Below are 24075 nucleotides of genomic sequence, written 5' to 3' on the forward strand. Positions count from 1 at the left end.
ATGTTTTTGTTTTGTTTTGCACCACCATTATTTCCCAACAACACTACCTCCTACTACCAAGGAATGCTCTCTGATAATATAGAGAAATAGTTCAGCAAAAGAAATGATGGTCTTGTAGACCATCAACCTTATATGACAGCAGATAAAATATTCCACATTCTTTGCCAATCACACATCTAGAGAAGGGAAATGTTTCATCATCAGTCCTCTAAAATCAAGACTGGTCATTAATCTGAATTATTATGCCTCTTAGTGTTGTTTTCCTTTATATTGTTATGATCTCTGAGTATATTATTCTCTTGGTTTTCCTTTCTTCATTCTGCATCAGTCTCTAAGCACAAATCACTAAGTATCTTTTTTTCACTGAATTTGCCACGTCAAGATCCTGTCCAGTTCTGTTTTCTTCAAAAGTAATACGTGGAAGGCATCAAATCTCTTAAAAGTTAGCCTCCCACACATCTGTATATTGCAATTTGGTTTACAAGATAAGTTATTCTTGGATTTAGATACTTTGCCTTTTTTTTATATATATATCCTTGCCAATTCTTTACTTTCTGGTATTTGATGCCTAGTCCTACAGCTTCTTTCATTTGTAGTTTTTGTTCTCCAACCTGGGGTACCCTGCAGTTTGTCAATCGTGTTCCTAAATGCATTATTTTGGGGGGTTTTCTCTGCTGGTAACCTTGGAATCTATCAATTTAATGTAGCCCTCTGGTTCTGACAATTTTCTTTTATGATTATCTTAACAATGCTATTTGGTTATTTTGTTTCATCATACCTTTCAGGCAGCCTGATGATCTGCCTAGTTTCACATTTTATTTTTAAATTAAACTTTAATATATCTAGTAGCATCACTGAAATTCTGAGATGGATTTCCTCCTTTCTCTTTTTCAGGGTATTATGTTAAGGTTTTTTTTTTCTTCCAGTTTTTGTTTTTCCAGCAAGACCTGTCATCCCATTCCTTATTCTTCTTTGAGGGTGGGGTGTGTGTGTGTGTGTGTGTGTGTGTGTGTGTGTGTGTGTGTGTGTTCGTTTTCTGCCCTTTTACCCTAGACTTTCTTGTAGACCATCCATTCTATTTTCTGGAGGACCACAAATAATTAATCTATACTTTTTCTCTTCTTCTGAACTTTAATCCTGGGATTTTCTTAACAACTAGTATTTCTTTATTTTAATTGGAATTTCTCTTTGTAGGCTTATTTCTTCAGTATCTTTTTCTCTTCTCTCTCATGTTCCACCCCAACCCCCACCATGATGAAGCTTAACTTCTGAGCTTTCCCCTGATGAAAACTGGAAGGCTGTAGTTGAGTCACTTTTGGGTAGCATTTATACTAAACATTATTGGTTAAGGTGCACCCCACCTGTTGTTACTTTCCGACTTCTCTCGCCTCTGAAGCTGCATAAGCATCTGTCAAGAAAAGTCCTCAGAACAGAGGGCTATAGTGTGGATGGTGAGCTGGAAAGTGTTAATGGCCATTGTTATGTATCATTCAGAGTGTGGACAGTGATCAAGGAGCCATCAGTAGGCAGAGAGCCCTTAGCTTTCAGAGGAAGATCTCTAGTGTAGAGCCATGAGTAGGGTGTTGACACCAGCTACAAGAAGCCCTAAGTTCTCAGTGTCAAGTTTGTGGTAGGAATGATAAGTAGAGAGACAATAAACAGCTATGCAGTGCTCTCCTGAACCCTGGAAGTAGAGACAAATACAATGGGGAACCAGTAATGCTGCTATATCTTCTTATTCATTCATGGGAATTATCTTGTGAGGGATTTTTTCCTATATTACTTTTTCAAATATTGATCTCTTGATTCATTTATGATCTTAAAAATGCTCAAATGGATCTGTGATCTCACAAACTCAGGAGTTCCTACCACAGATGCAGATGACAACCAATCCACGTCTGCCCATCCTGCACAACTTCTGTCAATGTCCTCCCAAAAGGTCACCACAGAGGGCCCACCCGATGTACCTGAAGTCTTCATCACTTACTCTCAACATTGTGAGAGTACCAGAGGAACACTTAGTCCGTCTACCTTAGTCCATCTTCCCTCTTACCACATGACTGGCCTATCTTTTTTTTCTGTCATTCAGTGGGAAGGAAATAAGCATTTACTAAGGGCCTATTACTCATTTCAATTCTTTCATGACAACCTTTTTTCTTTTTCTTCAGACTTCCTCATCGGTTGTATGCTACAGCCTTTTAACATTCACTATATATCTTTCCACTGCCCTCTATATATTGCTTATCTTTAAAATGTCAAAGGCAGTAGTGTTTCAGGTCTCACTGCCATAAAATAAAACTGATAAAAATGACTATATGTATATAGTGTGTATATATATGTATATAAACAATATGTATATATATGTACGTACATACATATATACACATATATACATATGCACACACACATGTGTGTGTGTGTGTGTGTGTATACATATATGTCTATCTATCTATCTCCAGGCTGCTCATCTTCTCCTTTTCAACTCTGGGCCCAGATCACTGACCATCTATTGGAAAACTTTGAAAGATATCCAGTCAGATGTATGTGGAATATGGACAAGAGACATTTTTCATCCATTTGGTCTTTCTTGTGTGGATGGACAGATATATCAAACTACTTTTAAATGATTATAGATCTCTTCCAAGTAGTTTTGCAATGTCCTAGTACTTGACGCTATCAACACAATGTTATCTACAAATAAGAACAGTTATAGAGCCTCACAATCCACTGGAAATCCCTCCTTGTTTTGAACTTGACACTGCATCGCCACCATCTCAGTGATAAATATCCGTGATGAGTAAACATCTTTCCACCTCACCTGACTTACAGCTGGAGGAATAATGTCCTTTCTGAATTTTTGGATCCTTAGTTCCTGACACAGTGCTTTGTACAACTTAGAAAGCCAGTAAAAATAAGTTATTATAAAATAGGACATTTAAAAATTTAAGAACATAATTGAAATGTACTATATCCAAGAAATACAAAGTATGTTTCAGTGACATCAGCTGAAATGCACTGGATCTTGTCAATGTGGTTTGTGGGTTTGTTTGTTTTTTTTTAAACCTCTGGAGACTTTAGTGGTTTTCTACAAGGCTTTGTAGAGGTTTTGAAAAGTCCAGAGTAAAATTTGTATGAATATGCCAAACTTCATTGGACAGCACTTCATGATACATTATTATACTACATGATACATTATTTGGTTCTTTTAAGTTCCCAAGATATACCTCATCGTAGAAGTGCCCCCTTTGCTATCTTTACTCAGTCCTAAACTAAATGAAATTTGGCCCTGTCCCCTAAATACATTTATATATGTTTTTGTATATGTACAAACATGACACCAGAAGCTAACTGAAACAAAGTCCTTAATATTCAGTGTAATGCTTAGGTCAATTTTTTGCCTGGATGTTAAATATGAGATGTTAAAGTCTTCTGAAAAGGAAAAACAGAAGAACTATTTCTATTATACTTTAAAAATGGGTGAAGGAAGGAAGAGAATAAACATTGATTAAGCGCCTACTATGTGCCAGGCATAGTGCTAAACATTTTACAATTATCTCATTTTATCCCCACAACAACCCTGGGAAGTAAGTGCTACTATGATCCTCATTTTATAGTTTAGGAAACTGAGGACAGAGGTTAAGTGACTTGTCAGGAGTCACACAGCTATTAAGTGCCTAAGGCCAGGCCACATTTGAAATTAAGTCTCCCTGACCTCAGGCCCAACACTCTATCCATTATGCTTACCAAGCTGCCATGAGGAAGCATCAGAGTTAACAGTTCAGTGATTTCTAAATAATTAAAGGAAGCACATTTAGCTTTTCTGACCTTATTACATCACTGAAGTGGTTCGGTGACATAATAAATATTGTACTGGACTTGAAGTCAAAAAGGCCCAAGTCCAAATCCTGCCTCAGACATTTACCCATGGTAAATGCCTTTTTACCCATATGTTACCCATGGCAAGTCACTTAATCTCTAAGCCTCAGTTTCCTCATTTGTAAAATGGAGATAATCTAAGTATCTATTCCATAGGATTATTCTGGAAATAAAATTAAATAATATAGGTGAAGCACATGGCAAAATGTAAAGCACTGACTCAATGTTAACTAAGATTATTTCTTCTCCTAAAGGAAGGTCAATAAATATTCAGCACCTACCACAACGCCAAAACCTGTTTTCTTACGCTGTAAAACAATTCAAGAGGCAGCTAGGTATCACAGTGGATAGAGTGCTACGCTTGGAATCAGGAAGACCCATCTTCATTTGTTCAAATCTGGCCTCAGACACTTCCTAGCTGTGTGACCCTGGGCAAGTCACTTAACTCTGTTTGTCTCAGTTCCTTATCTGTAAAATGAACTGGAAAAGGGAATGGCAAACCACTGTAGTATCTCTGCCACAAAAACCACAAGAGGGATCACAAAGAGTTGGATACGACTAAAGCAACGGAACAGCAAGAGCAGAACAATTCAAATTTTATATATGTAATAAGTTTATGGGCCACAAAGAAGACCATGTCCAAAAACTCAAACAAATGAAAAAAAAGACAAAGATATCAAAGTTTGAAAAAAAAAAGCATAAGGACCAAGTTTTAACAAGGCCCACAAGTAATTCCACAATCTTTTCCTTTCAAGTTTCCTTGAAGTATCTTTCCCTTTCATTGATGATCTTATTAAAATTTAAAACAAAGTGTTTTCCCATTATTATTCTTTTGTATATTTTTATGCTACACTAAATTTACTCTCTGTTCTAATCAAGTGCTACTGCAGATCACTGACCTTAGAATATATGCCTAGGAATTAGAGCAAAGCCCAGTGGACTGTCACACAGCTGTCAACCAAAAACTTAATTTTAGTGGGCAGAAAAGGCTACAGACTACAATAGTGGCAGAATCTTACAAGGAAACTATAATGTACTAATATAATGTATCATATTAATATGTTAACATAATATATGCAACATAATAATTCCAAACTTTTCCAAGCAGTCAATGACAACCTTGACTGAATGTTTGCTATGTATCAAGTATTGTATTAGACCCTCTGAAAGTGATGAAGGAATTTGAATACCTGGTCCTTACACTTGAAGGAACTTAGCCATTTAATAAGAATTTTAGATCTAAATACAGATAGATCTAAAATCCTCATAACAAATATTCATACATTAATAATTGTAGCCCAAAATGTACAAGTATATAGGAGGACTAGAGATTTTCTGCCACGATAGTGTGATTAATATGAGAGTTAGTGAAGAGGGGAGGGTAGTGCATGGAAGAAGAGAATAGTATTGTACTGGTGCCATATTTGCAGACAAGTAGTGGGAGGGACATGTTTGACAGTATGGCATAGCAGACAATACTATACAAGGACAGAAGACCTTAGGCAAGTCATTTAACTTCTGCTCATCTATAAAATGATCATTATATTATCTGCCTGAAGGGAAAGGATGGGTTGGATGCTTTAATTAATCAGGAAAGCAAATGGAGGTCAGAAGAATGCTTTTCCTAATTGGAGCAGAAATGAGAGAGCCAAACAGTCATGAGGTTAACAAGAATTTTTAGTCTGTACTTACATATATTAGATTGATAATTACATAATAGTGAGAAAATATGTTTGGGATGTAAAAATACCTATTTTTTTCCTTTCCTTAAATATGAGATAAGGAAGCAGACCTCACTATTACCCATGGAGGCCTTTTACTTTATTTGAAACGTAACTGAGAGCCATGGCACAACTAGGTGGTGCAATGAATAGAGTGGTAGGCCCGAAGTCAGAAAGATTCATCTTCAGGAATTCAAATCTAGTTCTCGGTTTCATTTTACTCAACTGTAAATGTAAAATGGGATAATAGTACCTAGAGAACCTACTTCACAGGGTTGGTATAAGGCTTACATGATCCTGTGTATATATAATTGCAAGCTTTAATTTGCTATATACATGTTAGTGAGGTGATGGATTGTAGTAGAGATAGAGCCAACCTCTGAAGTCCATGTTCCAGTCTTGCCTCTGACACATCCCAGGTTTTGACCCCTGGGCAAGTCAAATAGTCTCTTAGTATCCCAGGAAACTCTTTAATATTTTAAGCTGCAGAGAAGGTGCTGACCTGCCTTGGGAGAGGAAATTCCCTACTGCAAGACTTCTTCATTAGTGAAATCTCAGGTCTAGCAAAAAAATAAAAATGCCTACTAATACTGCAACAACTCAGAGAAGAGGGGAAAAGGAAACTATCACCAAATTTGGGCATAGAATGGTGAAAGTCTAGGTGAGAGGTATGGAAATGAAAAGAAAAAAATAGATGCCATAAATACTTATACACTTCAAAAATCCATAACTTTATCAGTTTAGGTACTCCTTCCACCTTCTACACTTTAATATAATGTCTTTATGAATTTCTGAGGACAAAAAAGGAATGGGCTTCTCTGAATTTAATAAATATGGTCCTTGGCTTGCCACTGAGTATAATCTATCACTGGGTACATACCCAGAAGTTTTTGCTAGCTCAGTAGGACTTCTTAATAGAGTTGATGTTCTGTTGGCAAATTCTTTAAGAGGCCAGGGTTACTCTCCATGTTGTGACTGGACAATGGAGTAGGACTTTATTGGAGTATCATAAATATTATAGAAAAAAATGCCAGAAATTGAAAACAGAAGAGGTGATGGAGGGGGGAAGGGGAAGACAAAAATGACAATAATTGAAGACTAGAATGCAATAGCTGAAATAGCATATGGAGCATTAGATAAGTTAGGGAGGTGATGACTGAGCGAAGTTGAAAGGTATAGTGTCACACACACCTTCTATGGTCCCTTCTGGCTCTGATCAGTAGAGAAAATGGGTATCATCCACCATAGCTAGTAGCTAAAACTCTTGTTGTTTGTCCTTTGTTCTCAAAGAGGACCATGACATCAGGAAAGTAATGTCATGCTACTATGCAAGCAGATGAAGTACATCAGGAGAGAAAAGAATTCAAAACTAAATCACAGAGACTCAAAATTTAACATTAGAAAAAGAGGAGAACCCAACAAATGAAAGAAGAATGAATATATCTGAAACCAAGACCACAAAAGGCTTTAAAGGAGAAAAAGTGACTAATGGTATGAAAAGTCTTGCCAAAAGCAGAGAAGTCAATGGATTTGTCCAGGAGTAATTAATTGATAACTTTGATGAAAGGAAGGAAGGGAGGAAATGGAGTGAAAAGAAATCATAAATGTTGGGGTTGAGGGCAGGGAGGAAGAAGAGACATTCAAAATTGGGGATATATCCTTAGAGGGATAAGTCTGAAAAAACAATGTAAGTTGATAAGGGCAAGGAAGATAAAGATAAAGTAGGGCATGAGTTCTCTCAGGAGGCGGAAGATACGTTTTTAGAGTATAGCTATTGAGTGTTCCCATGAAGGCAATGAAAGAAATATTCTGACCTAAAGCTCCTGGGAAATAAGATTAGATGATATAAGGGGACAGGAGTGGGGCAGGGAAGAAGATGAGAATACAGAGATTTAAAGCCAGAGGAATGTATGTCTCCTGGTCTCCATCTTTTCCAAGAATTAGATACCAGCTGTGAAGGAAATAACTTTAAAAGCAATTATAAAGCAGTTAGGGTGAACTGCAGATTAGGTAATCAATGATGAAGAAACAGTAGTGGTTCAAAGCAGTGTCTATATTAGAGATGGGACATGAGTATTCAGTTCAGCAAATATTAAACATCTACTATGTGCAAGACACATAGGATCTGGGGAAACAGAGATGGAAGAAGACCCTAAACCTGCCTGCCAGGAACTTAAAAATCAAATAAGTAGGATAACTCTTCATCTTTTCATTATATATAGCAGAGAGTGATATGTACAAAAGAAAGGCTGACAAATACTCATGTGCTCATCAGATCCCATCCAGTGATCCACCTCAGGTACCATGACACCTACTGCTACTTGTCCCCTTTCCTCCCCATCTGAACCAGTGATCCTTCAGACCAGACTTCTTGAGACCATTCTAATACTATTCCCTGATGAGGATAATCCACTTAGCTTTGGTGATCTTCCCTGGGGCTACAATGCCCAAAGGAGTATAAATTCATCCAACCTACTTTACTTAGCTCACCCCAGACTCTGCTTCACATTCCACTCATCTGACCTAAATATCTTGTCATCCTCTCTGCTATTCACACATAACCTCCAAACCCTTTTTCCAATTTTTACTTTGAATGGTAATAGAATAAATACCATCATTTTTTCTGAAAAGGGAAAGACATTTGACTACTTTATGTCTTTACTCACCATTTGTATAACTCCCCAGACTGAAACTCCTTTCTTTATCACCATTCCCTCATTAGACTTTATTAGAATACACACGTTACAGGGACAGGGATTGCTTCATTTTTGTATTTATATGCCACCCACCTCCCCACAGAACCTAGCACAGTGTTTGGTATGTTATAGGTACTTAATAATTGCTTTTTATTCATTCATTCATATATTGTAATTCATAGGAGTAATCATTCATTCAGCCACATATCATGATGAGAAAGCATGGTTCTTGGATTTGTCCTCTAACACAGCAGGGACAGGAATAGAAGCAACAAATTGGGGGGGGGGGGAATCCAGGATTGAAAACTAGGATAGAAGGTGGGTGGTAAATCCAGGAGCCTAACTAGGTACTATGATGCTGAGTTATTTAAATCAGAAAGGCAGGGCAAAGAAAGTAGTAAGGAATAAAACTGCAACTCAGAATATAACTACTTCAGCAGTTATATAATTTCTGTATAAAAAAGGCATTTCACAAAATTTGAATTTGCAAAAATGTCTCCAGGATTTCTATTTTACTTACCATTTATCTAAAAATACATACTGCTTGCTATCAGTTTTAGTTACCTCAGGGATTAGACTAGGAGGGGCCTAAAGTTGATCTTAATGAACAATACTAAAGAAACTTCCAAGGCCTTGCCTGCCAGTATTTGTCAGTTAACAAGAAAAACTATCAGCAGCTCTACTATACCTTAAATATTACTGGAGAATTTGGGCATAAGGCAGAATTTACTCTGGCTGGCCTATTACATATGAATGTAATGAATAAATACAAGTAAGGCAGGAAGTGGCATTCAAATGGCAGATCAGCAGCAGGATTTCAGAAGATAAGGGTTAATTCTTCCATATCTGCATGAAAGTTTTGCATATTGTAGCTTTTTTTTAATCATAGTTTCCTCTGTTCTAGTATTATTCTAGTTAATAAATACATTGTTGTAATGTGTTAATTAAAAAAATAAACTGAGAAATCCTCTAGAAACATTGTGAATTATGGATTTTGTCATTAGGTGACATTTATGAAAACAAATCAAATGAATATTATGTAAAATCAGTTTCTAACACATGTACCACAGCAAAGAGATCACTTAAGAATTGGTTTTAAAAACAAAACACACCACTAGAAGGTTGCTCTATCCTGATGCAAAAGCTACATCTGAACTACATAAATGATGGTATGAGAGGGTTCAGTTTCATTTAGTCGATGCTTATTCTCACTGCCGAGATACACAATACCACCATCTGTTACCTTTCAGAAGTGTTAATACTTAAGAGTCTATTACCTCTACCACTTTTGGTTTGCTAGAGCAGACCTGGAAAGACACTCAGCTGCATGGAGACAAGAGAACCAGTAGTTGAAAGTGAATGTTTAGACTAAGGAGCAGGGGGGAATGGAAATAGAAATTTGTTTAAAGAGTTGAAGTACCTTCTTTTGTCTGTTTTCAGCAGCAGCCAGCTGTGTAGACATTCTCGCCTGCATTTTCCTGCAATGAGCCATGACAGCATCCAAAATGGAGAGTGGGTTGGTACAAACTGGCTTCTCTGCATCACCAGCACCTGCTTCATAATCCCTCTGCAGAGCCAGGAATGGGTCATTTAGGTTAAATCTTCCATATCGTTCCTGAATAAACACCTCCTTCCTTCGTGCCTGAAAGAAAAATAGGACCAACTTAATAAACCATTAGTTTTCTGTAAAACATCATTAACAAATAGACTACTGGTGGCTTCCCTGGCCCATCTCCAAAAGCTATTCAAAATGAATGCTGTTAGTAGTGTCAACGGTCTTTGTCCTTGACACATTCAGGGCCTCCTGCATACTCTGAGTCCAGAGTCTCTGGAAAATAAAGCAACTCAAAGACACAAGTTCAAGGGACCCCTTAACAGCCCTTAATATCAGTTCTGGATTACACCAGAGGGAAACTAAGAAAATATTATATTAGGTGTGAGGATTTGGGGGTATTATCTCACTCATTTTGTCACTGAATTTTATTTGCTTAAAAATCATTATTTAAATTGTATAGAAATGTTTTATTTCTGCCTGGAAACGTTGCTTTTCCATAACCCTCTACTACTCTTTGAAGACGATACCTAGTCCTAATTGATAAGCATTTATTAAATGTTTACTATGTGTCAAGCCCTATGTATAAGCATGGAAGACACAAAGAAAGGCAAAAATAGTTGCTGCCCTTGTAATTAATCAAAAATGCCAATTTAAAATATTGAGGTTTGTAAAGGACTTTTTAAAGTCAATATTTCTTTGAAATTAATAGGAAAGTAAAAATAAAAACACATTAATCACAAAGCAAAATGAGATACAAACTTACTACACAAAGACATAAAATTACTTGAGAATACTTTGAAGTTTTCTAAGACAATTTAAACAAAGCTCAAAACAAATTGTCTACAACGGCTTGAAATAAACCCAGACAGAGATTCCAAGCATTTTCATTTTTACCAAAGAAGAAAGATATTTATAAAAATATGGTTTATGATGGGAAACCACCCTATTCATATTCACTAGTTCAGTACTTCCAAGAATGTCAAGATTCTGTGACAAAGTTCTCTAAATTAAATGAAAGAACACAATCTCTGTCTGATTTGAAAGGTGGCAAGCTATCGGAGTCATAGTCCATTTCACGTCTACTCAGTGGCCACCAAATGCAATCTTCTGTAGTTAGTCCAGAACAGTTCCTACATAAAAGGTAAATTAGAGATTAGCAGGTAGGTGGTGCAGTAGATAGTGTGCAGGGCCTGAGGTAAGGAAGATTCATCTTTGTGAGTTCAAATCTGGCCTCAGATACTGAATAGCTGTGTGACCCTAGGCAAGTCACTTAGCCCTGTTTGCCTCAGTTTCCTTATCTGCAAAATGATCTGGAGAAGGAAATGTCAAACCACTCCAGTATCTTGGCCAAGAAAACCTCAAATGGAGTCATGAAAAATTGGACAGGACTGAACCACTGAACAATAAGAGATTAGCTGATAGCAGTAGGAATAGAACTAAATATTACCAAGATTTTCCTGGTCCAAATATTTCTAGAATAGATATATAACATTAGGCATCAATTAGTGTGAATAATTAATCCTATGAAGTGGCTGCATTATTTGAAGTTATAATTATGTAAAGTAGGGTAACTGGTTCTAGCCCAACAGAAATATGCATTTCGAATTTGAGTAACAGGACCACTTCATGGGATTCATCATTCCCACTAATCAGGACCTAACTATAGAAGTAAATTTAATTGAATATATAAAAATGAAAATGTTATACTGACATCTCTAGTACAAAAACTACTCCAACACCAAAACCAAAGAAAAACCCCAAGTTTTTTGTTGTTCAAAACGTTAAATAATAGGTGTTGTAAAGATGTATTGGGCATTTTATTAGCACTTGTATTAAACAAATTATGCTTCCATCTTTAAGCCAAGATCAGAAAACCAATAATTAGCCACTTTCATATTCCATATAGCAAATGGGAAAATCTAATATCTTTTTCTTTAGCCATTACCACTGCATAACAAAAATGAGAGAAATTCTGCTGACTTTTAAAGGATGAATCAACTGAGTTACAAGCCCCAGCATTCTTAAATCCTCTGACCTTAATTACCATAGACATCCATCTACTGACAACCAACAATATATTTTCTAATATACCATACTGACATAACTAAAGGTTACTTTATGTTTCAGAGTTCACAAAATAATTAGAAAAGTGTAGTATTCAACAACTGATGAATTCACAAATTAAAATATTTGTTGTTCCAATGTAAAGACAAGTATACACACATATTGTATTACATCTTATGCGCTCACATACATTCCACTGAAGAGTTGATAATTTTATTCATACCATATAATCTTCACGTAATTATTATTGTACTTTTTTTATTCCTATGAAATAACCATCATCACTTCTCTCATCTAGAATCTCTCCTTAACTACTGGCTCCTTTTGATGCGGTTTAGGGGTTCAGAGGTGGTGGAACCCCAAAATCACAGCACGCGATCCTGCCCAAAAGAATTCGACCCAAGCCTTCTTTCAGCCAAAGACAAGGTTTATTAGAACATCTGTCATATTGGGTAGACTCTTAAGGAGTCTGAACATGGGCATGCAGTGGCTAGATTATAAGAACCTAAGTAGTGGCTAGATTTTAAGAATCTGAGCATCTTAATGGAGACAAGATGGACCTTATATACAGAAAGACTGTGGGAGGGATCTAGGAGTGGTCAAGTAGTTTGGGGTGACTGGAGGACAGGTCTAAGGAGATCTGGATGGGAGTGGCCAGTAAACTGAGGTGAACAGAACTCCTGGGACCTGGACAATGGAGCCTAGCTAGGATTAAGGGTGGGAAATGACCAGGGAGGTAAAACAATGGAGGGGAGATTGGGTGTAGCCACAATGAAAGGCCAGTTGGTTGGATTATAGCCTCAGGTGAATGCCAGAGATTTGGCCATGTGGGAAAGTCCAGGGTTTTTCCTTTCTGGGGTCCAGATCCCAACCCCATCACTTTCTCTGTAGCTCTCCCCCTTCCTTTTTATATGCTTTTATTTGTTCTCACTATTCCTTTAAGCTATTATCCTACATGTCTTCTCCCTTTCAAAGCCAAATCTTTAGCTAGGTTGTCTATACTTTGGCTTTCATTTCCATCCCAAAGGAAACTCTGGCTTCACTCTTGGCTTCTCCCCACTATAAAAGGAATAATAACTGTTACTATCTGCTAAGCTTTTCTGTTTTTGCCAGGAATCAGGCCTCCATAATATTCCCTGTATTCTTCTCATGTGTCCCACATAGGTATCCTTCCTCTCCTGTCAACCATCCTTTTTATGTGCTATCTTTCCCCCATTGAAAATGTAAGCTCCTTAAGGGCACTGTCTTGTTTGCTTGTATTTGCATTCCTAACATTTAGCACAGTCTGGCACATATTGAGCACTTTTTAATTCTCTTGCAAACTGGCTTCTGATACCATCACTCAAGTGAAATTGCTCTCTCCAAGATTATGAATAATCTTTTAACTGCTGAAACCAATGGTCTTTTCTTAGTCCTCATTTTATTTTACTACTCTTTAGCTTTCAACATAGTTGATCACTCCCGCCCCATTGGATATATTTTCCTCTTCTGGGTTCCAAAACAATGTTGTTTTCTTAGTTCTCTTCTCACCTGTCTGACCACTCTCAGCATCCTCCTTGGGATCCTCCTCTTCCTGCCAACTAAGCATGAGCATCTCCCAAGGCTCTGTTCAAGGTCATCTTCTTTTGTCTCTCTACACTCTTTCTTGGTGTTTCTAACAAGATTTCAGGGACTTACTTTAATAAATCTTGTTTTTTTTCTTCTTCAAGTCATTACTTATTCAAAAGGTTCTGAATTCATTTTGGGTCAAATAAGCATCTAAAACTTTGAAATAGTATCCAAACCACCTGACCTCAATGAATTGCATATTGTAATCTAAGATAAGGTGTTTTCAGCAATTTCATCTTTCAACTTTCCAGAGGGCTTCTGCCTGATAATACAGGATATGTTTAATAAGGACATTAATTTCATTGCTTCAACCCACTCTCTGGACTTATTTTGTTCCTTTATGTTATTTTATGCCTGCCTTATCACTCTGGAGGAACCTTTCCCCTGAGATTCAGCTAAACTAACTGGTGACTCAACTCCTCCAGACCACGACTTCAGAAAGGATCCCAGACATGCTTTTCCTCATTCAAGACAACTCTCCATACTTCTCCTTGCCATCTGTCAGTTCCCCTACTATTTTCCTCCATTAAAATGTAAGTTCCTTGAGGGTAGAGATTATTTTGTTTGCTTATATTTCTTTTCCCAGCACTCAGCATAGTGCTTGTACATAGTTAAGTGCGTAATAAATGCTCTATGTCTCTAGCTTGATATTTGTGAGTTCATTTGTCTCAAACTAAATGAGTTATTAATGCTGAGAAGTAATCATCTTGAACACAAAGAAGATATTCCCTAAGGAAGCAGATAAATGAAATTACAGATAACTTCTTAATTCATGAACCAGAAGAGGGCTAAGAATGAAAATATTCATTAAGGAAAACAAGTCATTATGAAAGAGAGATTTTTTATTTTAATGATCATAAAAATAGGTTCTTCAAGGTAACCTTATATGTTTCTCAAACACTGTGTCTATCCATTAAAAAGGGGATTTTCATTACAAATAATGGTCTTCTAAAGACCTTATTTAAAGACCTGTTATAAGACTTCACATGGAAATTATTCACTCAAATGAAAGGATTTTCAGAGAAGAGGTAGAGTTCTAGCCTTTGGTTTTTAAATTTTTTTATGTAATAAAAGTATTTGGACAGGTTGGGAGAACAATTACTGCTATTAAAATAATACAATTAAAAACAACCCACTATACTCAGTCAGTTTTCTTTTATGTAATTCTCCCTAAAGGCAAAAGCTTAAAAGTATATGCTAACACATAATTCCATCCATACATGAAAACTCCTTTAAAATACACAAACATAAAATTGATGTTAATTTCTCTCGAGAAATGAAGGGAAAGTTACCATAATAAAATGACAGTGTTTTAGAATATGATTAGGTCCCTATGCAGACAATCTGTAAATCAGAAATGATGACTGCAATATTTCAGAAATTACTAGTGAGTTGAAAAGATTTTTTAAGAGTTATTTCACTGAGTCCAATTCATAGAGCTACAAATTAAAAAAAAAAAAGGGAGGGGGGGGATCATTTGGTCACTTCATGCCCTTGGGTGTAGTATTTGATTTTCTTTGTAATTTCACCTTCATTAACATTGTTTTAACCTAATTTTCTCAGACAAATGCAGACAGTTTTTTCCCCTTGAATCTTTAGCCAACAAAAAATGTTAAAAAAATGAAACCTTTGTGATTTCCCTAAACAATGTCTGGCTTATGGCAAGTAAAAGGTAGGAAAATTGAGAATAAATGTCTTACAAAAAACTGTTAAGGATAAAAGCAAATATTATAATGACAATAATAATAATAACAACCATAGATGTAGAGCTTTAAAGTTCACAAAAGCGTTTGACAAATATCATCTCATTTGATCCTCACAACAACCCTGTGAGGTAGATGCTATCATTATTCACATTCTTTAGATGAGGAAACTGAGGCAAACAGAGGTTAAATGACTTCCAGCTAGTAAGTTTCTGAGGCCAAATTTGAACTCAGTCCAACTTGAATCCAAGGCCAGTGCTCTATCTACCATACTGCCTAGCTCCTCAAATTCATTGAACATAGACCAATCTCTGGGATTACAACTCCATTCAACCAAGAGGAGACATAGATTAATGAACAGAGACACTGAGATTTTGGCCAGTACCAAACCTCAAAATCTCCTGACACCAAATTGGTCTAACCAAATCAAAATACATAGTACACCCTAATGTGTCCCATACTTTGCCACCTGTCTTTGTTCAAGTCATTCTCTAAGCTTTTAATCCATTCCTTCATCTCTCCCTGCTGAAATCCTACTTTTCCAAAAGGATTCAAGTCCAAAGCTATTTTCTCCTGATGGGGTTGGGATCTGGGCCCCAGAAAGGAAAAACCCTGGACTTTCCCACAAGACCAAATTTCTGGCATTAGCCTGAGGCTATAATCCCATCAACTGGCCTTTCATTATGGCTACACCCAATCTCCCCTCCATTGTCTTACCTCCCCATGACCCCCAGCCATTTCCCACCCTTAATCCTAGCTAGGCTACATTCTACCTTGTCCACTAAATCCAGGCCCAGGAGTTCTGTTCACACCCCCCCACCCCTCACCCCCCTCCCCCTTTACTGGCCACTCTAGGTCCCTCCCACAGGCTTTCTGTATATAAGGTCCACCTTGTCTCCATTCAGATGCTTAGATTCTTATAATCTAGCCAATAGCTTGCTAATATTCAGACTCCTTAAGAGTCTGTTCTAATGGATATTCTAATAAGCCTTCTCTTTGGTTGAAAGAAGGGTTGGGTTGAACTCTTTTGGGCAGGACCCGCATGTTGTGATTTTGGGGTCCCAGGACCTCTGAACCCCTAAACCGCATCATTCCCAGGAAGTCTTTGATGAGCCCCTATGATTCCAGCCCCAAGCAAAAGTGATCTTTCTTTCTCTAGGCTCTCCTAGCATTTTGTTTCTATCTTATCTTCTTAAGTGTGGATGTGTTAGTGTGCCTGCCTGGATACACACACATCTAAATGGATCTATTTGTTTACATCTTATCAATTCAATGTTTAAAAGCAACAAAAACAAAAAGAATGAAGGCTCCTAGGAGGGGAGAACAGGATGAGCTTGAGTTGGAGAGTACAAAAGTGGGAGAAGATGAGAGGAAAAGAGATTACCATCACTCATGTGAGAAACACTAAACCCATGAGCTTACCAGTTTTTGAGAAAAATCTTGATGGGAATTTAGAAACTCCTGGATTTTCTCTATATTTTTAGTTAATTTTTATGACTGCCAAGTGAATGAAAAGAACAACCATCCTTCCCTCCCACATGCATATTTCAAAACCTCCTTTGTATGCTTAGAATTCAAAGTAAGGAGGACAGAAATGAAAGGGAGCGCCAATGCTTAACCTGCTTAGCCACCAATGCTTAACCTGCTTAGCCACCGACCCTTTGATGTGCAGGCCCTCACCCAAAGGGAGGGGCAGTAGAAGGTAGGTCAAAAAAAGGGTGTTCTCCCTTCTATCTGTGGGAAGCTCCATTCTCCCCTGAGGTCACTCCCTCTTCACCCCCCACCCCATACCCAGGCTGTCAGCATGCAGTGATTTGCATGTCAGAAATAAACAAAGTTTATAGCAAGAGCTATATATCAAGGCTGAGGGACACTCAGACATTGGGGACAAAAAATGGAACTCTAGCTGAGATTAATCATCCAATTTTCACTCAGAAATATGGACCATTCGTTGCATCACGCATCTAGTCTGACTGCCCATATTATATTCAACAAATCATTTATTTTCTCAGAAAAAGAGACTAAAAGCAAGAATAACTGGCTGAGTAATCCACTTGTCATTTGATCTCATTTGATGAGATGACAAATGAAAAGGATTTTGCAAAACCTTAAAAGCGTTGCGTAAATATTTGTTGTTGTATCACATAGGATCATAGTCTTTGAGTTAGAAGGGAATCATGGAGGTAAATCCAGCCTAATCCTCACATTTTACAGATGAGGAAACTGAGGCCTAGAGAGGTTAAACAGTTTGCTCAAGATCACATACATAGTTCAGTGAAAGGGGTGGGATTTGAACCCTGATCTTCTGCCAAGCTATGTGACCTTGGGCAAGTCACTTAACCCTGTTTGCCTCAGTGTCCTCATCTGTAAAATCAGCTGGTGAAGGAAATGGCAAACTACTTCAGTATCTTTGCCAACAAAACCTCAAATGGGATCATTAAGAATTGGTGATGACTAAAACAACTGAATAGCAACCTCTATCTCCAAACCCAGCAAATGGTCTTTTTCTTGTATCCCACAGATTTGCTCTAAGCATCAACTACTCAGTCACATTTAAAGAGTACTTCGAATTTTAGAAAAATGCTTGCTTCACAACCCTGTAAAATGAAGATTTAAAATACTTGCACTACTTTCCTCACAGGGTTAGTATATGGTTTGAGAGGCTATTTTTTACCATAGTAAGGAAAGGTCTGTTGAATCCTATGCTTTTTAACATTTAAAAAAAATTTTTTTTGAACAGCAATAGATACTGAATTTTGTCAAAAGCTTTTCAGCATCTACTGATAGAATCATGCGGTTTTTATTATTTTTGTTATTATGCAACACTGTGTTTTAGTCTTATTTAAATTAAACCAATCCTGCATCCTTGATATAAAACCAAAACTAGTTGTTATGTGAAATCTTTTAAATATGTTGTTAGAGCCTCTATGTTTATGTTTTATTATAATATATTTTATGTTGATATTCATAAGGGATATTAGTCTTTAGTTTTCTTTCTCTGCTTTGTTTCTCCTTGGCTTGGGTATCAAAATCATATTTGTATTATTGAAGGTGTTTGGAAATATCCCTTATTTTCATCATTGCAATGTTTATGTAACATTGGAATCAACTGTTCTTTGAATAATAGAGTTCACTTTTAAATCCATCTGGTCCTGTGGTTTTGTTTTGTTTTGTTTTTCCCTTAGCAATTCATTCATGGCCTGTTCAATTTCTTTTGCTAAAGTTGAATTTTCTACTTTTGTTAATATTTTTGCAAATATTCATAAATCACTAAAGTGATCATTTTTGTTTGCATATAATTTAGCAAAATGGTTTCTGAGAGTTTCCTTTACTTCTTCAATTGTGAATTCTTTTTTCCCCTCAATTTTGATACAATTTTTCTTCTCTTTTTTAAAAATCATACTATTTTTAAAAATCTTCTAGTTTTATTTATCAATTCATTTTTTCTTTCAATTTTGCTAACTCTTCTTTGATTTTCAGAATTTGTAATTTGATATTTTCTGATTTGCTATTTATTTAGGTGTGCGTATGTGGGAGTAAGGAGGTTGGAATCTGAAATGATTCCTCAGAACGGAAAAGCCCTGGACAGGCTATGGTCCCATCAACTGGTCTTTCATTGTGGCTATAACCAATCTCCCCTCCATAGTCTTGCCTCCCTATGGCTCCAGGCCACTTCCCACCCTTGGTCCCACCTAGGCTCCATTTCCCACCCTTGGGAATTCTATTACCTCATGGACTACTTGGCCACTCTCCCACAGTCTTTCTGTATATAAGGTCCATCTTGTCTCCATTAAGATGCTCAGATTCTTAAAATCTAGCCACTGCTTAGATTCTTATAATCTAGCCACTGCTTACCCATGTTCAGACTCCTTAAGAGTCTGCCCAATATGATGGATGTTCTAATAAACCTTGTCTTTGGCTGAAAGAAAGCTTGGGTTGAATTCTTTCAGGCAGGACCCGGGTGTCGTGATTTAGGGATTCCAGGACCTCTAACCCCTAAACCGCATCATTTTAGTGGCCCATACGGGAAAACTGACTAACCCCAAATTCTTCTCCAGCCAAGACTGGAAGGTATGTAAGCCTCCTCTCCCTCCCTTTCTTGCTCTGCAGCTGGGGTCACTCTCCAAGCACCAAGGCTTGGAGGTGCTTTTCAGGCAGACAGTTATGAGACTGTCTTGCACTTGGCCTGATGCTCTTAGGCTCTCGGTCCACTGGGTAGGTTCAAGGCCATGGACCTGGGTACACCTTCTGCAGCATAGAGGACAAGGATGGAGGCCCTATCCTGAAGTGTATCTGTGAATTCCCTCAGCACCAGTGAATTGGGGAAAACTGCAGTTGCTTTTTGGTTCCCTGAGGCTTCACTTACTCCTTTCCCTCTACGCCCCTGAATTCTCCTTCATGGAGGTTACAGGGGAAAGTTAGAACACCTGAAAATATCTTGGCAGATTCTGGAGGTTTTGTGATTGATCATTAAGGAGTTTAGAACTCCTCCTTACAACCCTGGTCACTCTTTTCTTCCACTCCCTTCGCTTGAGTACTTTTGATTTTGCCCTCCCTCACCTGGGGAAAAGGAAGGAGGGGGAAGGGGCAGCAGCTACAGCATGGGCCTCACTGGCAATGACCTTGGGCCCCAGGGCAACCTTTGCCTGGAAGCATCACCCAGGTTCAGCACATCCTGCTCAAGGTAATGAAGCTAGCCTCCAAACCTGGGTAAGCATGCTCTTTTAAATTTGTAGTTTTAACCGTTAATGATGAGATGTTGATTCTCTGTGTAAAGTAATTTGGAAGTGCATTTAACAAAACTGAAGTCACCTGATTGGTAATGGGTTTGTTTCAAGTTTCAAACTGGTGAACTTTCTGTATCAGTTATGCCAAGCAACTTTTCATAATTTGGTTACCGCTAAAATAATTTAGTTATTGTTGGTTATCGTTTTAATGTGTAAACTAGCCAAAAAGCTTGTTTGGGTTATGTATGGCTTGCTGAGAATTTTCAAGTGTATAGAAATCTCTAATGATTGGATAAATTTTAAGTTTGAGATGTAAATCTTGGAAAAGTTTTTCCTAAGTTGTCATTACTAAAACTTGCTGTTTGAGGTAAAAGGTCATAGGATTTTATTTTGAGTTGTCTGATGGGTTATAATCCATCAATAATTAATAATCCACCATCTGAGAGAAATGCCACAAGCTACTCAGAGAAGGTGACACTCACTGGTGGGAAGTCAGCATTGGGAAAAGCTGAGAGGACAATTTTAGCCTCAGTCTAAGATGGGATCCTCCTGGCTCAGTTTCCCCATTATGTTCCTTTGAAAAGGAATGCTACCTACTTGGCTATTCCTGAGTCTGGCTATGAGGTGGATTTGATACTGTAAACTGAATTATCTGAATCTAAGCAGAGCTAAGGATGTTCTATCCTCTCAAGGTTGGGCCCTAAATCTAGTCCCTGCTTTATATCTGGGTCCTGCACTTTTTTTCTGTCAGATTTGTCTTCCAGACTATGGGCCATTCACTTACAGTTGGTAGCAAACAGCGAATACCAGCCAATGACCCCCCATCGTTCCCTGGATGCAGCCTGTGCTCGGTTCCAGTCAACCTCCTCTTTGGGACCCCTTCAAGGCAGGGACAGCTCTACGCCCCTTGCCAACAGGAAGCAGTTTCAGAAGCTGAGACCTTTGCCCCTTACTCCAAAAGAATTTGGGTCCCATTTGTTTGAGGGGGGAATGACGGAGTTGGAATCTGGGCCCCAGAAGGGAAAAGCCCTGGACTTTCCCACATGGCCAGGTCTCCCGGCGTTCCCTTGAGGCTATGGTCCCATCAACTGGTCTTTCATTGTGACTATAACCAATCTCCCCTCCACAGTCTTGCCTGCCTATGGCTCCAGGCCACTTCCCACCCTTGGTCCCACCTAGACTCCATTTCCCACCCTTGGGAATTCTATTACCTCATGGACTACTTGGCCACTCTCCCACAGTCTTTCTGTATATAAGGTCCATCTTGTCTCCATTAAGATGCTCAGATTCTTAAAATCTAGCCACTGCTTAGATTCTTATAATCTAGCCACTGTTTACCCATGTTCAGACTCCTTAAGAGTCTGCCCAATATGATGGATGTTCTAATAAACCTTGTCTTTGGCTGAAAGAAGGCTTGGATAGAATTCTTTTGGGCGGGACCTGCGTGCTGTGATTTTGGAGTGCCAGGACCCCCTGAACCCCTAAACCGCATCAGAAGGAACTGGCCTCAAAGTCACATATGACCCCCAAGTGCAGCCCTTGGACTGAATCCAAACTTCAGAGAACATATCTCCTTAATAAAAGGGTTTGTTCTGTAAAATTTGGACTCAGTCAAAAGGCTGCACCCAAGGACTTAGAAGGCTACATGTGGCCTCGAGGCTGCAGGTTCCTCAGGTTTTTTTGGTTGTGTGCCCAATTCATTGTTCTTTTCTCATTCTCTCTCTCTCTCTCTCTCTCTCTCTCTCTCTCTCTCTCTCACACACACACACACACACACATTCACTGATAAAAGCATTTAGATATATAAATCTTCCCCCAATGACTTTTCATTACATGCCAAAAGTTTAGGCATGTTGATGTCATTATTTTTTATTACTTCATTGTTTCTATGATTTCTCTTTGACTCACAAATTCTTTAGGATTAAATTAATTCATTTCCAATTGATTTTAATCCTATATTCAAAGGCCTCTTGTTGATTATAATTTTTATTACACTATGGTCAGTAATACTTTAATATTTCTGCTTTACTATATTTGTTTGTGAGCTTTTTATGTCCCAAAACACGGTGAATTTCTGTCAAGGTGTTACTTATAATTGAGAATTGTGTGTATTCCTTTTTGTTCCCATTCAGTAATTGCCAGGAATCCATTATATCTAATTTTTCTAAAATTATATTCAAGTTCTAATTTTGTTATTTATCTATTTATCTTACTAGATTTTTCTTTCCCCTCTTAGCCTCCCTCTCAGGTCTAAAAGGGTTACACTAAAATCCTCTACTATTATGGCTTCATTACTTATTTTCCCCAGTAATTTGATCAACTTCCCCTTTAAGTATTTCAAATATTGATTTTCATTATCCATGGTACTGTTAAGCATACTATAGTTTCCATGGTTATCTCTCTTATTCACGTCTATTTTTACTGTTGCCTTTATCTGTCAAAGAGTTGCACTTGAGGATCTAGAGGGCCACATGTGACCTCGAGGCCATGGTTCCTCCAACACACACCTAGATAAATAGCAAATCAGAAAATACCAAATTACAAATTTACTGATGCTTTATCTGAGATCATAATTTCAACTCCTGAGTTTTCTTAGCTTACCTGAAGCATAACAGAATTTGCTCCAGCCTTTTATTTTAATTGTGCGAATCTTTATTTTTCAAGTGTTTCTTGAATGAAACTCTGATTTCACTACATATTCATTTGTTAAATATGTGAATACCTACTCTGTGCAATGGACTATGCTGGGGCTAGGAAAAATATAAAAATAAGTAGAATACAATCCCTATCCTTAAGGGATTGATGATGTGATTCAGATGACAGGGAGAGACACAAAATTAATAGAGACAGGGACTAGGTCTCTGTTTTCATTTGTGTAGGAAACTCAGAATTAAGAAGCTCCTGATACTACCGCAGATTCACATATTCTCTGCCATTTGTAGCCTTAGAGACATGCCCAGAAACTGACAAGTTAATTGATGTGGCCAGCATGTCACAGTCAATTTGTGTCTGGAATGGGGCACAAGTAATTCAGTAACAGAATAGGTGTTTCTAAGAGAAAAACAGTGAACTATGAAATCAGCTAGGAGAGATGGGATGAAGGAAGGCTTAACAGAGAGGGCAACATTTGAGCCAGGCCTGGAAGAATGGTTGTCAATAAATGAAAATGGGAACATAAGGCTGCTTTCCAGGCATAAGGAATAATGTGAGCAAAGGTAAAGCAGCAGGAGACCAAAAGAATTCTTAGGTAACAGCAAATAGTTGAATTTGGTTAGTACATCAAGTAAGGAAGAGGTAATTCCAGGCAAGACTGGAAAGCAAGGTAGTAGTCAGATTATGGAGAGCTCTGAATGCCAAGTTACATGATTAGACCTCTACATTCTGATTAATGGAGAAGGGATATATAAAGTAGGATGGAGGTAGATGGGGGTGAGGAGTAGATAGATAATGGAAGAGTGAAGAGATTCTTGGAAGGTAAAAGGTTGTCCTCTTAAGAAATAAGATCCATAAACATAAATGTTTTGAAATGATTATTAATTGTCCTAAACACTGGTAATTTGTGATTATTAAATTACTCCCCTGGATGCAAGAATGTAATCTGATGAAATGGAGTGAAATGGAGTCATATACCTTCCCATCACAAGGATCAAGGGAGAAGGGAACTCTACTCCCAGATCCCTCTAACATTTAGCTAGGGTGGCTGAGTTAAAAGCAATTTTGCTTTGAAGTATTTAACAAATTGTCCTGGGCTGTAATTGAAGAGTCTAGAGCATGAAAAAAGAAATGCTTGAGAACTCTGTGTCACCTGATTTCCTTTCCCATATAGTCAGATTTATCACCAACAATAAAAATTACAATAGTTAACATATTTATAGTGCTTACAATATGCCAGGCACTGTACTAAGAATTTTGTAAACATTTGTTTCATTTGATCTTCATAATCTGGGAGGTAAGTGTTATTATTATCTTTATTTGACAATTGAGGAAACTGAATCAAACAAAGATTAAGTAACTTGACCAGGATCACATAGCTAATAAACTTCAGAGGTCAATTTGAACTCAGGTCTTCCTGACTTCAAGCCCAATGCTCCATCCACTGTACCATGTGGCTGCCTGCTCATTAAA

General features: G+C 37.7%; 1 protein-coding gene across 1 annotated transcript in view; it reads right to left on the reverse strand.

Moving 5' to 3' along the window:
- The window catches only part of CTTNBP2 (cortactin binding protein 2), a 196785-nt gene that overhangs the window by 112653 nt on the left and 60057 nt on the right, over positions 1 to 24075 (reverse strand). The window contains exon 3 of the mRNA XM_027845036.1: positions 9714 to 9935. Within this exon, the coding sequence (XP_027700837.1) occupies positions 9714 to 9935 (222 nt within the window). The remainder of the gene's footprint in view (positions 1 to 9713; positions 9936 to 24075) is intronic.

This window comes from Vombatus ursinus, unplaced genomic scaffold, assembly GCF_900497805.2.
Source record: "Vombatus ursinus unplaced genomic scaffold, bare-nosed wombat genome assembly UNPS02014946.1, whole genome shotgun sequence".
NCBI classification, from domain to species: domain Eukaryota; kingdom Metazoa; phylum Chordata; class Mammalia; order Diprotodontia; family Vombatidae; genus Vombatus; species Vombatus ursinus.